The sequence below is a fragment of the Lepidochelys kempii genome, chromosome 1 (genome assembly GCF_965140285.1).
Source record: "Lepidochelys kempii isolate rLepKem1 chromosome 1, rLepKem1.hap1, whole genome shotgun sequence".
NCBI classification, from domain to species: Eukaryota; Metazoa; Chordata; order Testudines; family Cheloniidae; genus Lepidochelys; species Lepidochelys kempii.
The window spans coordinates 140684180-140703538 of record NC_136380.1 but is presented as its reverse complement, the minus strand read 5'-3'; the positions used below and the strand labels follow the sequence as shown (position 1 = coordinate 140703538).

Below are 19359 nucleotides of genomic sequence, written 5' to 3'. Positions count from 1 at the left end.
ATCTTAATTTAATGGTAAATTTGACGTTTTTCTTAAAACCCCAGCTCCTGGAATCAGGAGACTTCAGAAGAATTTCAACCTTTATTTAAAAAAATAAATAAAAAAAGTTTCTAGCTTCAATAGTGGTAGAGAAGAGCTGGAATTCCTGAAGCAAACACATCCTAACGTCTCTCAAACCAAAGCAAATAAAAAGAATCCAACATTCCATGTTTTAAAAAATCATGAGTTTTTTAAAAAAAAAACCAAACACTCGAGGTTGGCAATGCTGATAACCTATTTTTGTTTGTCATCTCTTTAGTTAGAATTAAGTATAATTTCTTGGTATACTCATAAGTATAATCATTTTTGGAGCAAAATAATGATGTTGTTCTCAAAATATTCTACTTTGCATGTTAGTTCTTAAATGTGCCATGCAGTCTTTTAGTCATTGAAGCTGAACAATAAACTGTGTCCAGTTTTTCCTATGAGACATAATAAATGAAAGAAGAGAGTGACAAATATGCAGTAGTTCTATTTTTAATGTTTGTTCTGTGTACTGTAAGGTGGATTGTAGATGTGTTTGGGCACAGTTGTAACTCAACACCATGCTGCTGGTATATATTTAGTAGTTATACTATTTGGGTATGAGTATAGCCCTATACTGGAGTTCAGTGTATTATTTATTTGTATAGTGTACACTATATATTCACAGAATTATAGAAATTAGCGAAGGAAAAAACCTGTCAATTTTGTCAGTCTATTGTTTTGCTTGTGTCTTATTTTATTAGGCACCTAAAAAAGTGGCTTGATTTTTCAAAGGTGTTGAGCTACAATAGCTTCTGTTTACTTAAGAGAGATTTGTGGGTGCTTAGTAATTCTGAAGCCAATCAATCAGGCTAGCCAGGCACTGAAGGCAATGACACCATAAAGCATCCCAGGAGCATGCTCCATTGCAAAATGTTTACTGATAACAACTGAACTGATGAGTGGTACCAGTTCTGATTAAAAGTCTGCCATGTAAAATCAATAAAGTAATTTTCTGTATTTCTCATGATCCCTAGCCGGATTAAAGTAAAGTACTTTTTAGGCTACATGTCTGATTAGCTCCACCAGGGACGTGCATTATTTACCATTTAAGAGCTCCCTTATTGACTCCACTATAGTTATGCATGTCTTTTGATCATTATAGACTGAATTACTGTAATATGCTTTCCTTGAGGCTACATTTCATCACTTGAAATTTCAGCTGGTACCCAATGTGTCTGTTCATTAATTTACGGGCTTGATCCTGCTCGCATTGAAATCAATGGGTGCTAACAGCTCCTAGATTTGTGTCTAGTGACAAGATGCGCTCAGCTACAGGATAGAGGAAGGCCTTGTGGTGGTGCTTCTGAGCTATGCTATCATGAAAGACTGAAGTGCAGCTCCCAGTTAAAGTGTCTGACAGATTCTGTTGGGAAAATTATATTTCTTAGGGCCAGATAATGACAGCTTGGTGGAAAAGTAGTTGACTTTTTTTAATATAGACACAGGCACACCACAAACTGAAGTCAGGCTTCGTCTGCACTAGGAACGTACATCAGTATAACTGCTCAGGGCGTGAGCAACTTAATATAGTTATACTGACCTAACCCCCCGGTGTAGACAGCACTATGTTGATGGGAGGGCTTCTCCTGTCGACATAGCTACCACCTCTCAGAGAGGTGGGATTACCTACACAGTTGGGAGGAGTTCTCCTATTGGCATAGGTAGTGTCTTCAGTAAGCGCTATAGTGGTACAGCTTTGCCATTGCTGTGCTGTAAGTGTAGACAAGCCCTCAGTCTTTGGTCTGGGCTTGAGCTAATAGTTGTCTCTTAAAGATGTGGAAAGGCTAGAGAAATGTGGTGGAAGGAACAGAAGAACATCTAGCATCTTTCCCTCAACACATACTGATGTTAACTGGAACTGACTGGTATGCTCTATGTATTTACAGAAATTTATGGGTAATCCATTTTGGGGAATAATGTTACAACTCTTTATAATACTATCTTTATTATTGTTGTTTCCATTAAAGGAGACTACCCGTAACTCATTTCCTTCATTCCATTGTACTGCTTTTTGAGGACTTATGAATCTTTTAATTGTAACTATCATAATTTTTCTATTTGTTCAAAATGCTTATTTTATAATATCTTGGACTGGTTGAATGTAACTTTTAGTGTTATAATATGCCTGATGTAGTGCAAGTGTGACCAGTGTCATCAGAATATATTTTCCAGGAAAATAATTAAAAGCACTAGAAAAAAAATGATTAACTTAAAAATGTAGTAGCATATTAGTTTTTTTTAATTGCTATACAGATGACTTTAGGATTTACTTTTTTTTTTTTAAATAAATTTTAAAACAAAAGTGGAAAATGATAGGTAAATGAAAGATTACTTAAATTAGTTTAATAAATATCTGTGTATCTATCTAAGCATTTTATACTGGCACCCATTTTTGTAATAACTGAATGCTTTCCACATAACATCAAATAGCAACAGTGAAGTCTCTAGTGGAATTCGTGGGAGTAATGTCACACTCCTTGTGATCAAAACAAAACTCTCCTTGGGGCTGTCATGTTTAAAGGATTTTATTAATTTCCCTTTTTGTTTGTTTTTGTTTTGGTAGAGGCTTACAGCTCGAAGGGGTGTCTAGTGATGTGAGTGTTGTTCTTATGATAGAAAGGCTTTTTTAAAGAGGCAAGTTCTTCTTTGCTCATGTCCATTCCATGTTAGATGTGCGTGTGCCGTGTGCACCGTTGCTGGAGATTTTTTCCCTTAGTGGTATCCTTTGGGCCAGCTCTCGCACCCTCTGGAGGCACACGCTCATGTGCCGGTATAAGGGGCACTGCTGGGCACACCCTCTCTGAGTTCCTTCTTACCTTTTTGCTTCTGCAAAGTTTACTTCCCAGTGGTTTTTGGATTCTAGCTCTTTGTTCTTACTTACCATAGTTTAGTGTCTATAGCTTTTGTAATTCGTATTAGTGTGCATAATTAGTATAAATAGATTAGTTTCTGTTGTCGAGGGACTCCTCCACTCCAGGGCTGGGCATGCCTCAGTTCCTGGTCTTCAAACCTTATGCCTCCTGTGGCAAACCTATGCCTGTGTGTGTACCAATTGACGTTATTTTTGTATTTAGGCTTAGGTCTTAATGTAGGTTGTCTTTTTCAAATTTATTTGAAATACATTTATTAACCCCCCCCCCCCCCCAACAAACCTGTGTTTAATTTAAATTTTTTAAAAATCTGATTTTTCTTTTAAATCAATGTTTATCCATCCTGTCCATTAGCATATACTCAGGTCACATTTTCAAGCTTTTTTCTCTACAGCCATAGGGAGTAGAATCTTACTTTTTTTTTTAAATAAAGCCGAGATTCTCATGAAATAACATATTTCAGAGTAGATGAAGTGGCCTGTAGCTCACGAAAGCTTATGCTCAAATAAATTTGTTAGTCTCTAAGGTGCCACAAGTCCTCCTTTTCTTTTTATGAAATAACATGGCTCCAAGAGCTGGGAATTTAAGAAAAATACCAACTATTGTGAGATTCACAACACTATCATGAGAATTGGTACTACTGTTGGTGGTCAGAATCAGATGTAAGATTTATAGCTACAAGTACTAGTTACGCACTGGGATAACAACTATACAGAAAACTAGTGCCTTGGCTGCAGTTATTATCATTACTTGTAATTGTTACCTGTGCTACATCTCTCCCAAAACCCAAGGTAATGGGCGGGCTGGAGTCAGGAGCTGGCATTGTTATACCAATAAAATAAAAACCGGCAGGATCTTATTAAAGGGGAAAAAGGCAAAATGCCACATTTATTGTGAATACAGAAAGAATCATAGTAAGCAGTTATTTATAGCTATAACATTCCATTCAATTTCTTATTTATTCACACACACACACACACACACACACACACACACACGTTCTGCAAGGTTGTTATCATAGTTACCAGCCTTAGAGTTGCTTATGCCAAGCCACTGGCCAGGTGGCCTGGACATGAGGAGGGAGCAGGGCCTTGTCAGATGCTCATCTGATGCTCCTGGAAGTTGGTTTGCAGAATCAGACCCCAAAGTTCTCACTTTCTAGAGTCCATTTTTATAGGAATTTATTCCTAGGCCAGTCTATGGGAATTGCTTCATCATGCTGTTGCTGAATCAATCAGCAGATGGCACATTCCTGACGGCGACATGCTGCCAGATGTTATCTTGTTCTTTGGTTCTCCCATTCTTGAGGCTGTTGGGTGGATTCCAGTCTGCCCTCCGGGGGTCCTCTGGTTATTTCCACTTGATGCCTTCTTCAGCCGATGGACACTGGATTCTTAGGCTGGCACCTCCCTGATCATTCAGTTATTATCCACACCAAGCATCCATCCACTCTATCTCTATTTTAATCACAATTGTTAACAAAGCGAGATGAATACAACAAAAGGGCGGGGAAGTCTCTGGGTGCTGTTTCTGTTGTTACAGAGTATTGCTTTGAGTCTCTCTCTGTGTGAGTAGTTGTTGTTACAAAGAATTGCTTTGAGAACAGACTCTGTCTTAGGATGTACTAACACAATTAGCAGCTTGCAAGTTTCACACATAGAGGGAGAGAAACAGTACCAAAAACCAAGAGGCCTCTTAATTAGTAATACCCTGGAATTTAAACTATGGGGAATCAAACTCATTTGTGATTTAAATACAGAACTTCTTTTAATGTGATCCAACAGCATGGCTGGAGCATTGTGCTCTGGCAATGCCCAGTTGGCAGGTTGTCCCTTTGGAATTGTGGTAGCCAGGATGCAGTCTCTGCACTTCAGGTATTGCCAGACTTGTTTCACTATGAGAATTTCAATACTAGTTTCTGCTAAAAAGGGAGGCCGTAATAGGGCAATAATTAGTGAGATTATCAGCATCAAGCAATGGTTTCTTGAGAACAGGTGTTAACAGTTGCTTCTGTAGGGGTACATTACCCCTTCCTGTTCTGAAGAGAGGCTTTGACGGTTTCCTCCAATGGACGTATTGCCCCATCATTCATTCGCACTAGCCATGGAGGACATGGATCCAAAATGCAATATATTATTTGCATATTATATGATGCATTATGAATTTGAAAAAAATAACTTTGTTTCAATAAATTATATTCTGGTATGCCAAATGCAGTATCTATGTCCTACCTGTGCACATTGTCTAAATTCTCTCATCAGGAAGGTGATTTTGATTTCATAGCGTTGTTTCCACAAAAACAATTTACACAGGCACAAAACCCACAGTTCTCGAGTTTTTAGACTTGTTTCTCTGAATGTTAGTATGCGTATCCATAATCAAATTCTCTAAATTTCCCTTGGTGTCAAGTGGAGTGCCCCAAGGGTCGGTCCTGGGGCCGGTTTTGTTCAATATCTTCATAAATGATCTGGAGGATGGTGTGGATTGCACTCTCAGCAAATTTGCGGATGATACTAAACTGGGAGGAGTGGTAGATACGCTGGAGGGGAGGGATAGGATACAGAAGGACCTAGACAAATTGGAGGATTGGGCCAAAAGAAATCTGATGAGGTTCAATAAGGATAAGTGCAGGGTCCTGCACTTAGAACGGAAGAACCCAATGCACAGCTACAGACTAGGGACCGAATGGCTAGGCAGCAGTTCTGCGGAAAAGGACCTAGGGATGACAGTGGACGAGAAGCTGGATATGAGTCAGCAGTGTGCCCTTGTTGCCAAGAAGGCCAATGCATTTTGGGATGTATAAGTAGGGGCATAGCGAGCAGATCGAGGGACATGATCATTCCCCTCTATTCGACATTGGTGAGGCCTCATCTGGAGTACTGTGTCTAGTTTTGGGCCCCACACTACAAGAAGGATGTGGATAAATTGGAGAGAGTCCAGCGAAGGGCAACAAAAATGATTAGGGGTCTAGAACACATGACTTATGAGGAGAGGCTGAGGGAGCTGGGATTGTTTAGCCTGCAGAAGAGAAGAATGAGGGGGGATTTGATAGCTGCTTTCAACTACCTGAAAGGGGGTTCCAAAGAGGATGGCTCTAGACTGTTCTCAATGGTAGCAGATGACAGAACGAGAAGTAATGGTCTCAAGTTGCAGTGGGGGAGGTTTAGATTGGATATTAGGAAAAACTTTTTCACTAAGAGGGTGGTGAAACACTGGAATGCGTTACCTAGGGAGGTGGTAGAATCTCCTTCCTTAGAGGTTTTTAAGGTCAGGCTTGACAAAGCTCTGGCTGGGATGATTTAACTGGGAATTGGTCCTGCTTTGAGCAGGGGGTTGGACTAGATGACCTTCAGGGGTGCCTTCCAACCCTGATATTCTATGATTCTATGATATACAACTTACATTTTTTAAATGTGGTGTTGAATTATTGTAAGAAAAAAAATTGTAGTTTTTGATGTATATTCAAAGCACTGTGTACTCTACATCAAGCCCTCTTGGTTTCTATAAGTATGTCTGTACTGCAGCTGGGAGGTGTAATTCCCAGCTCAGGTAGATGTACACATGCTAGGTGTGCTCGAGCTGCGTGCTAAAAAGAGCAGCGTGGCCACAGTGGGATGGACAGCAGTTCAGGCGAGCCACCTGGAGTACATACCTAAGATCTCAGATGGGAATATACTCGGATAGCCAGCCTGAGCTGCCACCCATGCCACTGCAGTCACACAGCTATTTTTAGCTTGCTAGCTCGAGCACAGCTAACATGTCTTCATCTACCGGAGCGGGGAATTATGCCACCCAGCTGCAGTACAGACATATAGCCTGTGACATTCTGATATTGAATTTTTCTGCAAACTGGGAACTCTGTGGAAGCTTTGCGAGGACAAGTTGAATTGGTTGGAAAGTACACCAAGATGTGGCTGGGAGGCACCCAGTCTGGTTTGGGTTGTGGGGACAGTGGATTCTTCTCCCTACAGCCCCCCATGATTTTTGAAGGAAGTCAACAACTAAGGAATGGTGAAAGGGGTTGGTCTCAGGAGGTGCCTCAGTGCCTTGGTACATGATTTGGGTCACTTGTGCATTAGTATGAATTGGCTACTGCCCTGGTGGCTGGCTGGCTGCTCTGGTGTGGTTTGCCAAAGTGACCCCTTGAGATTTCTTGCTATAATGGCATAGGGGTAGGCAAATGGGACTTGCTTTCCCTCAGATTCAGCATTTTCCTTTCTGGCAAAAGTAGTAACATGATGATGATATTTTAGGTATTTACTACTGAATATACTAAGTGTGTGTGTCTCTGTCTCTTCCCAGGCTGATGGGTAAATTTACTTTTAAATAGACCAAACACTGTACTGAATATATGGATTTTATCTGTTGTCCAAATTTAATTCCATTTTTTTTTATTTTAAATTCTGTAAAATAAGAATCCGCTTGGAAGTGAGTTTTGGTTTTAGCTATTATTCCCCCTGCCCCTCATTACAGATGTTGCAGTCGTGGACATGAGTGATGTTTCCAGACAACCATCACTCTTCTACCACCTTGGAGTGCGTGAAAGCTTTGACATGGCCAATAATGTTATACTCTACCATGATACTGATGCTGACACTGCTCTGTCACTTAAGGTAAGGTCCTCACTTCAAAATCCATTTTAATACAGATGTATCTTTTAATTGTGTTGCAAATGTAGAGCCTGATCCTGCAAACACTTGTGCGTCTTGGAAGCTTTACCCCTGTGCATAGCCTTGTTGACTACTCAATAAAATGGAAGTATTTGTGTTTTTAAAATGACATACAGGCACGTTTATAGGCCCATAATATGGTAATTGTTTTTCTTCAGACTGCTAGACATGGAAACAAGTGTGTAGTTCTGATTTTTATTAGTTCAGTCACAAGTACGGTTTGTTTCTTTCTCTTGACTATTGTAAGTACACTGTAAAAAGATTTTAGGATTTTTGTTTAATAATGACACATTTCATTTGATTTAGGCCCATATTTTAAACATACTTTTATTATTAATCAGCGTACTCATCTCCATTACTATAGGTTTGCTTTGTATTTCCTAGAGGCTGAGTGGGTGAAACTATGTGCACACACAGTCATCATAAAAATTCATCTGCTGTTGCTGTGGGGTGGAGATAAGAAAGATGTAATCACAAAAGCTTTTTATAAGCTTGTCATTTAATTTTATATTAGGGCAATAAATGTTATTACACTTTAAGTACTCTGTCTGGCCATGGATAGACTGCCTCTATTCTGCTGAAACGGACAGAATGAGTTATGATTTGTGTCAAGAGCAGACATCCTCTTCTGTGCAGCAGATTATCCCTACCTTCTTATCCCTATCTTCACATCCTGTAGTTCTTTGCTGTCCCCACTGTTAAAACCTTTGTCATAGAGTTTCAGACCAGAAGAGACTATTAGACCATCTACTCTGACCTTCTGTATATGACAGGGCACCAGCCCCACCCAGCACCCACATACTAAACCCAACAATGGAAATGAGACCAAAGTAAATGAGATCCATAGAAGTCTGGACTAATATTTCCCACAGGCGAATATTCTACCCAATGGGATGACCTGGTGTCCAGAAAGCTAATCAGCCACCAGGTCAACGCAGTACATGTTCCGGAACCTTACCCATCTCATGGTTAGATACTTTCTGCTAATTTCCAGCCTGAATTTATTCATGGCCAGTTTATATCTCTTCTTGTTCTGACATTGTCCTTTAGCTTAAATGGCTCTTTGTTCTCCTTGATACTTACTTACCCCTCTAATGTATATACAGAGAGCATTCATAATCCCCTCTCAACCATTTTTTGTGTGTGTGTGAGAGAGAGAGAGACTAAACAAACCAAGCTCTTCCAGTGTCCTCTGGTAAGATAGGCTCTCCATTCTCCTGATCTTCCTAATAGCTCTTCTCTGTACCTGTTCCAGTTTAAACTCATCTTTCTTGAACTGTGGTATGTAAATCAGCTTCTGTAACAGATGCTGATTTTTAAAAAGACTCCAGAGGCAATCCTGGAAATTACAGGCTAGTAAGCCTAACTTCAGTACCAGGGAAATTTCTTGAAACTACTATAAAGAACAGAATTACCAGACACATAAACGAATACACTTTGTTGAGGAAGAGTCAGCACAGCTTTTGTAAAGGGAAATCATGTCTCACCAATCTTAGAATTCTTTGAGGGGATCAACAAATATTTGGACAAAGGTGGGCTAGTGAATAGAGTGTTCTGGGATTTTCAGAAAGTCTTTAACAAGGGGTCTCACCAAAGGCTCTTAAGCAAAGAAAGCAGTCATGGGATAAAAGGGAGGGTCCTCTCGTGGATCTGTAACTAATTAAAAGACAGGAAACAACAGGTAGGAATAAATAGTCAGTTTTCAGAATGGAGAGAGGTAAATAGTGGTGTCCCCCAGACTGGGACCAGTCCTATTCAACATATTCTTAAAAGATCTGGAAAAAGGGTTAAACAGTGAGGTGGCAAAATTTGCAGATGATACAAAACGACTCAAGATAGTTAAGTCCAAAGTAGACTGTGAAGAGTTACAAAGGGATCTCACAAAAGTGGGTGATTGGGCAACAAAATGGCAGATGAAATTCAGTGTTGATAAATGCAAAGTAATGCACATTGGAAAACATAGTCCCAATTATACAAATAAAATGATGGGTCTAAATTAGCTGTTACCACTCAAGAAACAGATCTTGCAGTCATTGTGGATAGTTCTCTGAAATCATCTGCTCTATGTGCAGAGGCAGTCATAAAAGCTAACAATGTAGGAACCATTAGGAAAAGGATAGATAATAAGACAGAAAATATCATAATGCCACTATATAAATCCATGGTATGCCCACATCTTGAGTACTGCGTGCAATTCTGGTCACCCCATCTCAAAAAAGTTATATTAGAAATGAAAAATATTAAGAGAAGGGCAACTAAAATGATTAGAGGTGTGGAACAGCTTCCATATGAGGAGAGATTAATAAGACTGGGACTATTCAGCTTGAAAAAGAGATGACAAAGTGGGGATATTATAGAGGTCTATAAAAGCATGAGTAGTGTGGAGAAAGTAAATAAGGAAGTGTTATTTACCCCTTCACATACACAGGAACCAGGGGGTCACCTAATTAAATTAATAGGCAGCAGGTTTAAAACAAAGAAAAGGAAGTACTGCTTCAAACAACACAGTCAACCTGTGGAACTCCTTGCTAGGGAATGTTGTAAAGGATAAAAATATAACTGGGTTCAAAAAAGACATAGGCCAGGTCTACACTATATACTTACTTCAGTATAACTACATCACTCACAGGTGTGAAAAATCCACATCCCTGGGCAATGTAGTTATACCGACATTAATCCCTGATGTAGACAGAGCCAACATAGTGACTGCCTCTTGTGGAGATGGAGTTATTAAGCCAGTGTGAAAGCTCTCTCCCATTGGCTTAGGGTATCTTCAGCAGAAGCACTGCAGTGGTGCAGCTGCACTGATGCAAGTTTGTCGTGTAGACCTGCCCTCAGATAAATTTGTGGAGGATAGGTCTATCAATGGCTGTTAGCCGAGATGATCAGAGATGCAACCCCATGCTCTGGGGGTCCGAAGTCTCTAACTGCCAGAAGCTGAGACTGGATGACAGGGGATGGATCTCTTGATAATTGCCCTGTTCTCCTCATTCCCTCTGAAGCATTTGGCATTGGCCACTTTCAGAAGACAGGATCCTTGCCTTAGATGGACCATTGGACTGACCCACTGTAGCTGTTCTTCTGGTGACCAGAATTGTATACAGTACTCCAGAAGATGTCTTATCAATGCCTTGTATGATGGCATCAGTACTTCCATGCCTTGGTCTTCTCCTGTCTTGATTACTATAACCTCCTCTTCACCTGGTCTGCTTTTCACTTCTTCCCACTCCACTACTGTGCAAAAAGCCATTGCTACATTCTACTTATTGTCGTGACATTCTAACCATGTTGAGCACCTAACATTAGGTTCTTCATTATCTTTTTGTCTCTTCTCAAAAGAAATTCTTTCTCATTGTCCTCTTCTTGCCCTCCCAACTCAGACTCAAAACCTTTCCCAGTCCTCCTTTCGTCTTTTTTTCTACACTCTCAAGCCATCTCTTCCACTTGTCCATCAAGCATGCTTTTTCTTTCCTTTTGGTCCCTCCTTGAAAATGACTTCCTCTAGAAAGCCTTCCTTGGTTCTCCTCATGGCTGCTTCCCTCATCTGAACTGTTATGCTATTTCTTACTGAGGCAGGAAATATGACTTACTCAGTCTGTAAATCAATATGTACATTGATAGGGCTATGCAAAGTATTTTTATTGAAAATAACAATCCAGGCAAATGTTCCTAAACTTTTCCTTGATCTCTTTGTTTTCCAGGACATGGTATCTCAGAAAAACACAGTAAGTACTCTGGAACCTGACAGTAAGTATTAAATCCTGATTTTTTTAACATAATGTGAGGATGCCACAAATGATTTAATTTGAAGTGACGAACATGAAAAATGCCACTCAGTATTGCATAAGTGGGTCTGCCAAGTCATGCAGTAGTTGCTATAATGTAATCAAGAAGGCCACTTTGTTTAGGTGCAGTGTAAATTACTGTAAATCATGCTGACTTCCTCTCCAAAGTATGTTGTTGGTGACAGTTTCAGAAAGTAGATTGTCTTTGTGACTGCCGGGAAGATGTACAAAATAGACTTTGACTACATGACCCTGGAGGTCTGGTGAAAAAGCTTCAGAGAGGTTTTAACGATGATTATATACTGTGGATGGACAACCAAGACAGCACATTTAAAGTTTTTTTTTTATTTGTTTGTTTTTTGCTGGGGTGCATTTCGAATTCCAGGAAACATATAGAGAGAGATTCATGGTTCTTACAAAAGACTTGTGGATGCAAAAGCTTGGTTCTCAAAACAAAGTTATTAGTATTACATATTCTTGATTCCAACTAAAACTAAACAGACCAGAAAACCCAGTCCAATATAAAACATATTTTTGGATGTTTTAGTTCTATTGCATTATATATATGTAGACTAATATTAAAGGATGATTTAGCTCAGGGGTTGGCAACCTATGGCACGTGTGCTGATTTTTAATGGCACTCTGCTGCCTGCCGGGGTCCCAGCCGCTGGCCCCACTCAGCCCGCTGTCGAACCCAGGCTGGCAGTGGGCTGAGCAGGGCTGGCGGCTGGGACCCCGGCAGGCAGCAGCGTGCCATTAAAAATCCTGCCCGCCCCAGCCTGCTCTTCTCCGTCCCTGGCGGGGGCAGGGTGAAGTAGCTTGGTCCTGCTGGCTGCTGCTGCAGAGCAGGCAAGCTTCCCCCTCCCCCGCCTCTTCCCTCAGGGTGCTGGGTTCCTGCCCCTCCTCTGCTTCCTCCCTGCCGCCAATCAGCTGATGGCCCTTACACGGGAGGGGGAGAAGCGGAGCCACAGCGCGCTCGCTGCTCCAGGGAGGAGGCGGAGAAGAGGTGGAGAAGGGGGGTGGAATCAGGGCATATCCCCCTCCACCCCGCTGCCGTGAGCCACTCTGGGCAGGGGGCTGGGAGCACCCCCCCCAACCCTAGCCCACACCCCCAGCCCTCTGCCCTCATCCCTGCATCCCCCACAACCCCAGCCCTGACTCCAGCACCCCCCACACACACTCAGTCCTCCCCTGCCCTGACTCCTACACCCCTTCACATGCCCCCAGCCCCCCCCACATACCCAGCCCCCCCATGCCCTGACTCTTGCACCCCCCACATTCCCACCCCCACCCTGAGCACGAAAACGGGAGCTCCTACCCCCCCCCCCCATTCCCATCTGCGTCCTCGCACCAAATGGGAGCTGCCCAGGTAAGCACTCCACACCCAGACCTCCTGCCCCAGCCCTGAGCCCCCTCCCTCATTCTAGCTCCTGGCCAGACCCTACACCCCAACCCCCAGCCTGCTCCTTCACCCCCAGCCCTGTGCTCAGTGCACTCCCACCCTCAGCTCAGTGCAGAGAGAGAGAGGAAGAGAATGGGCTAGGACCAGGGAGAAGGTAGGTACCCACTCTGTGTGGGCAGGGCTGGGATCCCAGACTGGCAGCGGGCTGAGCAGGGCCGGCAGCCGGGACCCTGCCTGGCAGGAGCTGGCAGATGGAACTCCAGACCAGCAGTGGGCTGAGCCGCTTAGCCCACTGCCGGTCTGGGGTCCTGGCTGCCAGCCCCTTGCCAGCTGGGGTCCCGGCCGCAGGTCCCACTCAGCCCGCTGCCAGCCTAGGTGAACGGAACCCCAGGCTGGCAGCAGGCTGAGCGGGCCAGCGGCGTAAGATCAGCATTTTAATTTAATTTTAAGTGAAGCTTCTTAAACATTTTGAAAACCTTGTTTACATACGACAATAGTTTGGTTATATAGTATATAGACCTATAGCAAGACACCTTCTAAAAAATGTTAAAATGTATTACCGGCACGCAAAACCTTAAATTAAAGTGAATAAATGAAGACTCAGCACGCCACTTCTGAAAGGTTGCCGACCCCTGATTTAGCTCCTTCAGCAGTTCCATAGCTGCTTATATTTCAGATCATATAAAAGTGGCCATTCCCAATTTAATACCGTACTTTCTAAAGATGAGAACTGATTGTTAATTTGTACAGAGCTGAAACCTTGCTTTATCACTTTTTGTTTCCATTTGCACACACACCCAAAGCTTCTATTCTATTTTGTATCTACAGAGCAAGAATAAAGACATGAACATGTTATTTTGTTCTTTGAAAACCAGCGGTTTTAAAACTTTAATTGGAGTTACAGGTTAAATGTGGTAACTTTAACACACTGTGTAGATAAAAAGCTACTGTGTAGACCAATACACCTAGGGCTGGATTAGACTAAGTAAACATGAGTAAGGGGTGTAAGGCCCTCAACCCATTTGCTTGGCCTGCCTGGTAAGGCTCATTTTAGCTCCAGATGTGGTATGGAGTATGCCCACTACTATCTCTGAAAAAGCTCCATGCAAACTAAGGGTAGGGGGTATGGGTGGTGGAACCTTGCTTCTGAACCCCACCTACCCTGTAGCTGGCCTAAGTAGCTAGCTAGGCACTAGGAGGAGAAATAAACTGACCTTCTCCAGAGCCACACTCACTGCATCCCCACCCAGAGCAAGGGAGGAGAAAAGGAATCACTGTGATAGTCAGGTTTCAGAGTAACAGCCGTGTTAGTCTGTCTTTGCAAAAAGAAAAGGAGTACTTGTGGCACCTTAGAGACTAACCAATTTATTTGAGCATGAGCTTTCGTGATAGTCACAGTTTCTTCTAGGGGTTGCTCTTGGGACAGAGCAGTTATGTGCTGCCCCTTCATTCAGGACTGATCACAAAAGCACCATCCGGCCTATAGTAACTCCTGACACTTTTTACTGAAGAGTACTAAGCAAGTATTCTTGACTTTTTTGGGGGGGGGGGTGAGAGAAAGAATATGGCTTGCTTGAAATTTGATAGTAGATTATATTTAAATTTATTTCCTTAAAACTGATCACAGAGAGCAAATTATCTGAGATTACTGTGGCAATGTTGTTAATTTAACAAACTAATTACACTAGTAGATCAAAGTTTTATACCTAAGCTGAAATTACTGTCTTTCTGCATAAACAAGAGTCTATTGTTTTCCCCTCCAGAAGTAACTTCATGCTGTAGACAAGTCTGTGTTTTGTCACTGTTACAATATTCTACCAATGCTTCATTTGAAGCTTTTGGATAAGGAGGGTCATGTCACTCCTTAGATAATTACAGTGTCAGTGTAAATGTAAATCAAATGAAGTGAACTGCTAATTAGCCCTTTAGGTTTAAATGGCAAATATTTACATTAGAATTAATGCTGCTGCTGTGGTGGTTGTTTTTTCTTTGTTTTCTGGTTTAATTGTTCTCCATTGGGGAAACCCCAACACAAATTGGCTGTGCTTTCTGTCAGGCAGTAGAGATCAGTAGGGGAAAGACTACTTCCCATCCCTGCCCTGGGCCCTGGAGAATCCACAGAGCTGCAACTGCAGTCTTAAGGCAGTAGTGATGCCTTATGCTTTGTTGGGGGAAGAGGGCAACTGAAACTGTCCCTAGCTACATCATCCCTTTTTCCTGGCAGTGCAAAAGCAGTCCCTTGTGTGGTGTATGCGAGGTGCAGAATCCTTGCCCTTAAGGACTTAATATTTTAGTGTTATCCTTTATTCTGGAAATCTCAAATCCCATAAAAAGGGCAAAGAAAATCAGTGTAGAACAGTAGTTGAAACTGATAAAGATGTAGATGTTTCCTTTGCAGTGATTGTTTCTTCATTCTAAATAAGTAAGTAAACCTAGAAAAATGATTAATCTTTTCCCTTTAAGGAAAATGTAAATCATTATACTAATTATGCTTCAGGGAAAGAGGGAGTGGAGAGAAAGTTGAATATAAACAGAGAATGCTACATTGCAAACAGTTCAGCAGTTCATTTGGGACTTGGCCTGCGTCCATAGTTGAAATGTGAAAACCACAGAGCAACTCTGTAATGCTGAGTGATCAGATTGCAACATAGATTTAATAACTTATTTGAAAAGTATAAGGGTGGGAAAACTCGGGATGTAGCTTCCATCATCAGTAATGAAATATTTTGAGATAAGATTGGGATAAAAGTCTGTTCTATTTGACTTCCCCCAAAGCAAGCAATTAAAATTCTGTGTTGCTAATTTACTGCCCCACTGAGATGTTTAAAGCATGCAGTCTGCAACTGGGAGCTCAGTTCCCTAGACAGATTTGCCCTAGCATGTAACTAAAGGTCAAAATTCTCCATGTCCCTTCCATTAGGTGGTTCTTTTTGTGAGGAACTGATCTTAGTCTTAAGGCAGTCAGCTGCTTATTTCACTCAGAGATGGTGTAGGCACAGCTGTACTGTTTCTTTCAAAGTAGTTATCTATAAAATAAACCACAAATATCTAGCCTTGAGGAACAGTCTCCTCTTCATCTCTGTTACCATGAAGCAATGAAGATTTGGGAGCTGGCTTGAGGATATATTCTTGGACTTGTAGAGAGTGTGTATGGGGATAATGCATTTATCCTTAGAGGGCAAGGATAAACGTGTGTTTTATTAGGCTTCCTAACTTCTCTTCTCTGAATCACAACTGGTTGATTGTAGGAGTGCAACTTCAGAAAAACATGAGGACCAGAACTGGTCAAAAACTTGACTTTTCACAATTTTTTTTGTAGCAAATTTGTCATTTTTTTGGATGAAGAATCAAAAGTCAGAAAATTTCTACTAGATTTAATGAAAACTAAGGCACAGAATCTAGAAAACACAAGACATAGGAAGAAGTGGGATTAAGCCTTTTTTAAAAGGTTGCTAGAATCAAAGGGCTGATGGACAGTGCTTTCCAGAATAGTTTTGGCCCTGACTGCCCATCCTTCATGATATATAAATAGAATGTCGGAGTGGCTAAGCGCTGGTACAGATTGCCTAGGAAGGTTGTGGAATCTCCATCACTAGAGGTTTTTAAAACAGGTTAGACAACCCCCTGTCATGAATGGTCTAGTTATTACTTAGTCCTTCCTTGAGTTTCGGGGCCTGCACTACATGACCTATTGAGGTCCCTTTCAGTTGTACACATCTAAGATTTCATGAAAGTGGGATGCATATGGTTTATTTGAATGTGGGCAGTGAAGGGTGGTGAGTTAGGTACAGCCACCGTGGAAAGTAATCACAATATCATAGAAATGTCAGGCTGGAAGGGACCTTGAGAGGTCAACAAGTCGAGCTTCCTCTGCTGAAGCTGAACCAAATAATCCTAGACCATCCCTGACAGGTGTTTGTCCAACCTGTTATTAAAAATCTCCAGTGATTTCCACAATCACCTTTGGAAGCCTATGCCAGAGTTTAACTCGCCTTATAATTAGTAAACTTTTCTTAATATCTAATCTAAATCTTTCTTCCTGCAGATTAAGCCCATTATTTCTTGTTCTCCATGTCCACTAAAGGTAGAACAATTTATCATTGTCCTCTTTATAACAGCCCTTAATATATTTGTTATTGGGTCCCTGCTCAGTCTTCTCTTCTCAAATCTAAACATGCCCAGATTTTTTAACCTTTCCTCCTAGGTCAGATTTTCTAAACCTTCTCTAATTTTTTTTACTGTCTTCTGGACTCTCTCTCCAAATTGTCCACATCTTTCCTAAAATGTGGTGCCCAGAACTGAACACAATTCTCCAACTCTGGCCTTGCCAGTGCTAAGTAGAGGGGGACAATCACCTCCAGTCGGGGTGAAAGTAACTTAAGGGACTTACCAGTACACAGGGCGGCCGGGGTCCTGAGCAAGGTGGGGGGCGGGGCCTTGGGTGGAAGGGGCAGGGCTGGGGCCAGACTCCCCCAGCCAGCCCTTCAGTGCTGGCTGGCCCATGCTGCCTGGGGCTCCAGCGGTGATTTAAAGGGTCAGGGGCTCCCAGCCACCACTAGCGCTACCCCAGGGCTCTGGCGGTGATTTAAAGGGCCAGGGGCTCCGGCCACTGCCAGGAACCCTGGGCCTTTTTAAATTGCTGGGCCCTGGGAAAGCTGCCCCTTTTGCCTCCCCCGTGGCCCTGCCGGTACGGGCGGTTGTGTACTGGCTCTTACTGGTAAGCCATACCAGCTTACTTTCACCTCTGCCTCGAGTGTCTTACATACAACACTCTTGTTGATACATCCCAGAATGATATTAGCTTTTTTGCAACTGTATCACGTTGTTAACTCACATTCAATTTGTTATCCAATGTAAACCACAGATGCTTTTCAATAGTACTACTGCTTAGCCAGTTATTTCCCATTTTGTAGTTGTGTATTTGATTTTTCCTTCCTAAGCTGTACCTAGTACCTAAGGTACCTAGTACTGTGCATTTGTCTTTATTGAATTTCATTTTTGTTGATTTCAGACCAATTCTCTAATTTTTCAAGGTCATTTTGAATTCTAATCCTTTCCTCTATGGTGCTTGCAACCCCTCCCAGCTTTGTGTCATCCTCACATTTTATAAGCATACTCTCTATTCCGTTATCCAAGTCATTAATGAAAATATTGAATAGTACCAGACCCAGGACTGACTCCTGAAGGACCCTACTGGTCTGACACTGAACCATTGATAACTACTCTGAGAGTACAATCTTTCTAACAGATGTGCAGTCACTTCATCGTAATTTCATCTAGACTGCATTTTCCTAGTTCTCTTATGAAAATGTCATTTGGGACTGTGTCAGAAGCCTTACTAAAATCAAGATATATCATGTCTACAGCTTCCCTCCATCCAGTAGGCTAGTTAACAAATCCATACTGGCTATTCCTTATAGTCGTAAGTAGAACAGAGGTGGGCAAACTACGGGCCACATCCAGCCTGCGAGACCATCCTACCCGGCCCCTGAGCTCCTGGCCAGGGAGGCTGTCCCCCAGCTGCCCCCCTCCCCTGCAGCCTCAGCGCGATGCGACGCCAGTGCTTTGGCCTGCCGCTCCTGCTGGGCAGCTCAGCAGCAGCATGGCTGGCTCTGCCCGGGTGGCAGGGCTTTGCTGCTCAGAGCAGCATGGTAAGGGGGGAGTTGGATAAGGGGCAAGGGATCCTGGGAGGCAGTCAGGGGACAGGGGAGTTTGGATAGGCATGGGAGTCCCGGGGGGCCTGTCTGGGGGTGGGAGTGTGGATAGGGGTCGGGGCAGTCAGGGGACAGGGAGAAGAGGTGGTCAGGGGCCGGGGTCCTGAAAGGGGGTGGTCAGGGGACAAGGAGTGTTGGATGGGTTGGGCGTTCTGAGAGGGAAAGGAAGTAGGAGGGGGAGGATAGGGGGTGAGGGCCGGGCTCTTTGGGGAGGCACAGCCTTCCCTACCCGGCCCTCCATACAGTTTTGAAATGCCGATGTGGCCCTCGGGCCACAAAGTTTGCCCACCCCTGCTCTAGAAGCTTACAAGTTGATAAAAACTAGGACAAAAATAGAATATGTAGATAATAGAAGGGAAATAGTTAAACTGATTTTCCCTTAAATTGTTGGTTTTCTAATGATTTAGAATTAACAATCTGTTATACACTTGTTTTGGTGAAGGTATTTAAAGGAAATTAACACAGAGATTTTAAAAGAAATCTATAAATCAATCTGGTTACATTACTAAATATCTATGGGCCTGATCCAAAGTCCAGTGAAGTCAGTGTGAGACTTTCCCTTGACTTAGATGGGCTTTGAACCAAGCACTGTGGTAGCTTTTTATTACACACAGTGAGTGAAATCCTGCGTCCTTTGAAGTCAATAGCAAAACTTCCACTGCATTCAATAGGACAGGATTTCACATAGCATCATTGCCACAAGGAATTGTTATGTTACCATCTAAGTAGGAAACTTAGGTAAAGTTTCAATAGTCAATTAGATTGTAAATAGTACTTGCAATTAATGAATCTGCAGGAAAGCTGGTTCTGACACTTATACTCTCATTGTGTAGTGCTTTACACAGTTATAAG

The 19359-nt window shown here is 42.4% G+C and overlaps 1 protein-coding gene across 7 annotated transcripts in view; it reads left to right on the top strand.

Moving 5' to 3' along the window:
* MAP3K15 (mitogen-activated protein kinase kinase kinase 15) overlaps positions 1-19359 on the top strand; it is a 137187-nt gene that overhangs the window by 27475 nt on the left and 90353 nt on the right. For all 7 annotated transcript variants that reach the window (XM_073356755.2, XM_073356736.2, XM_073356727.2 and 4 more), the window contains 2 exons: positions 7410-7549; positions 11308-11331. In XM_073356755.2, the coding sequence (XP_073212856.1) occupies positions 7410-7549; positions 11308-11331 (164 nt within the window). The remainder of the gene's footprint in view (positions 1-7409; positions 7550-11307; positions 11332-19359) is intronic.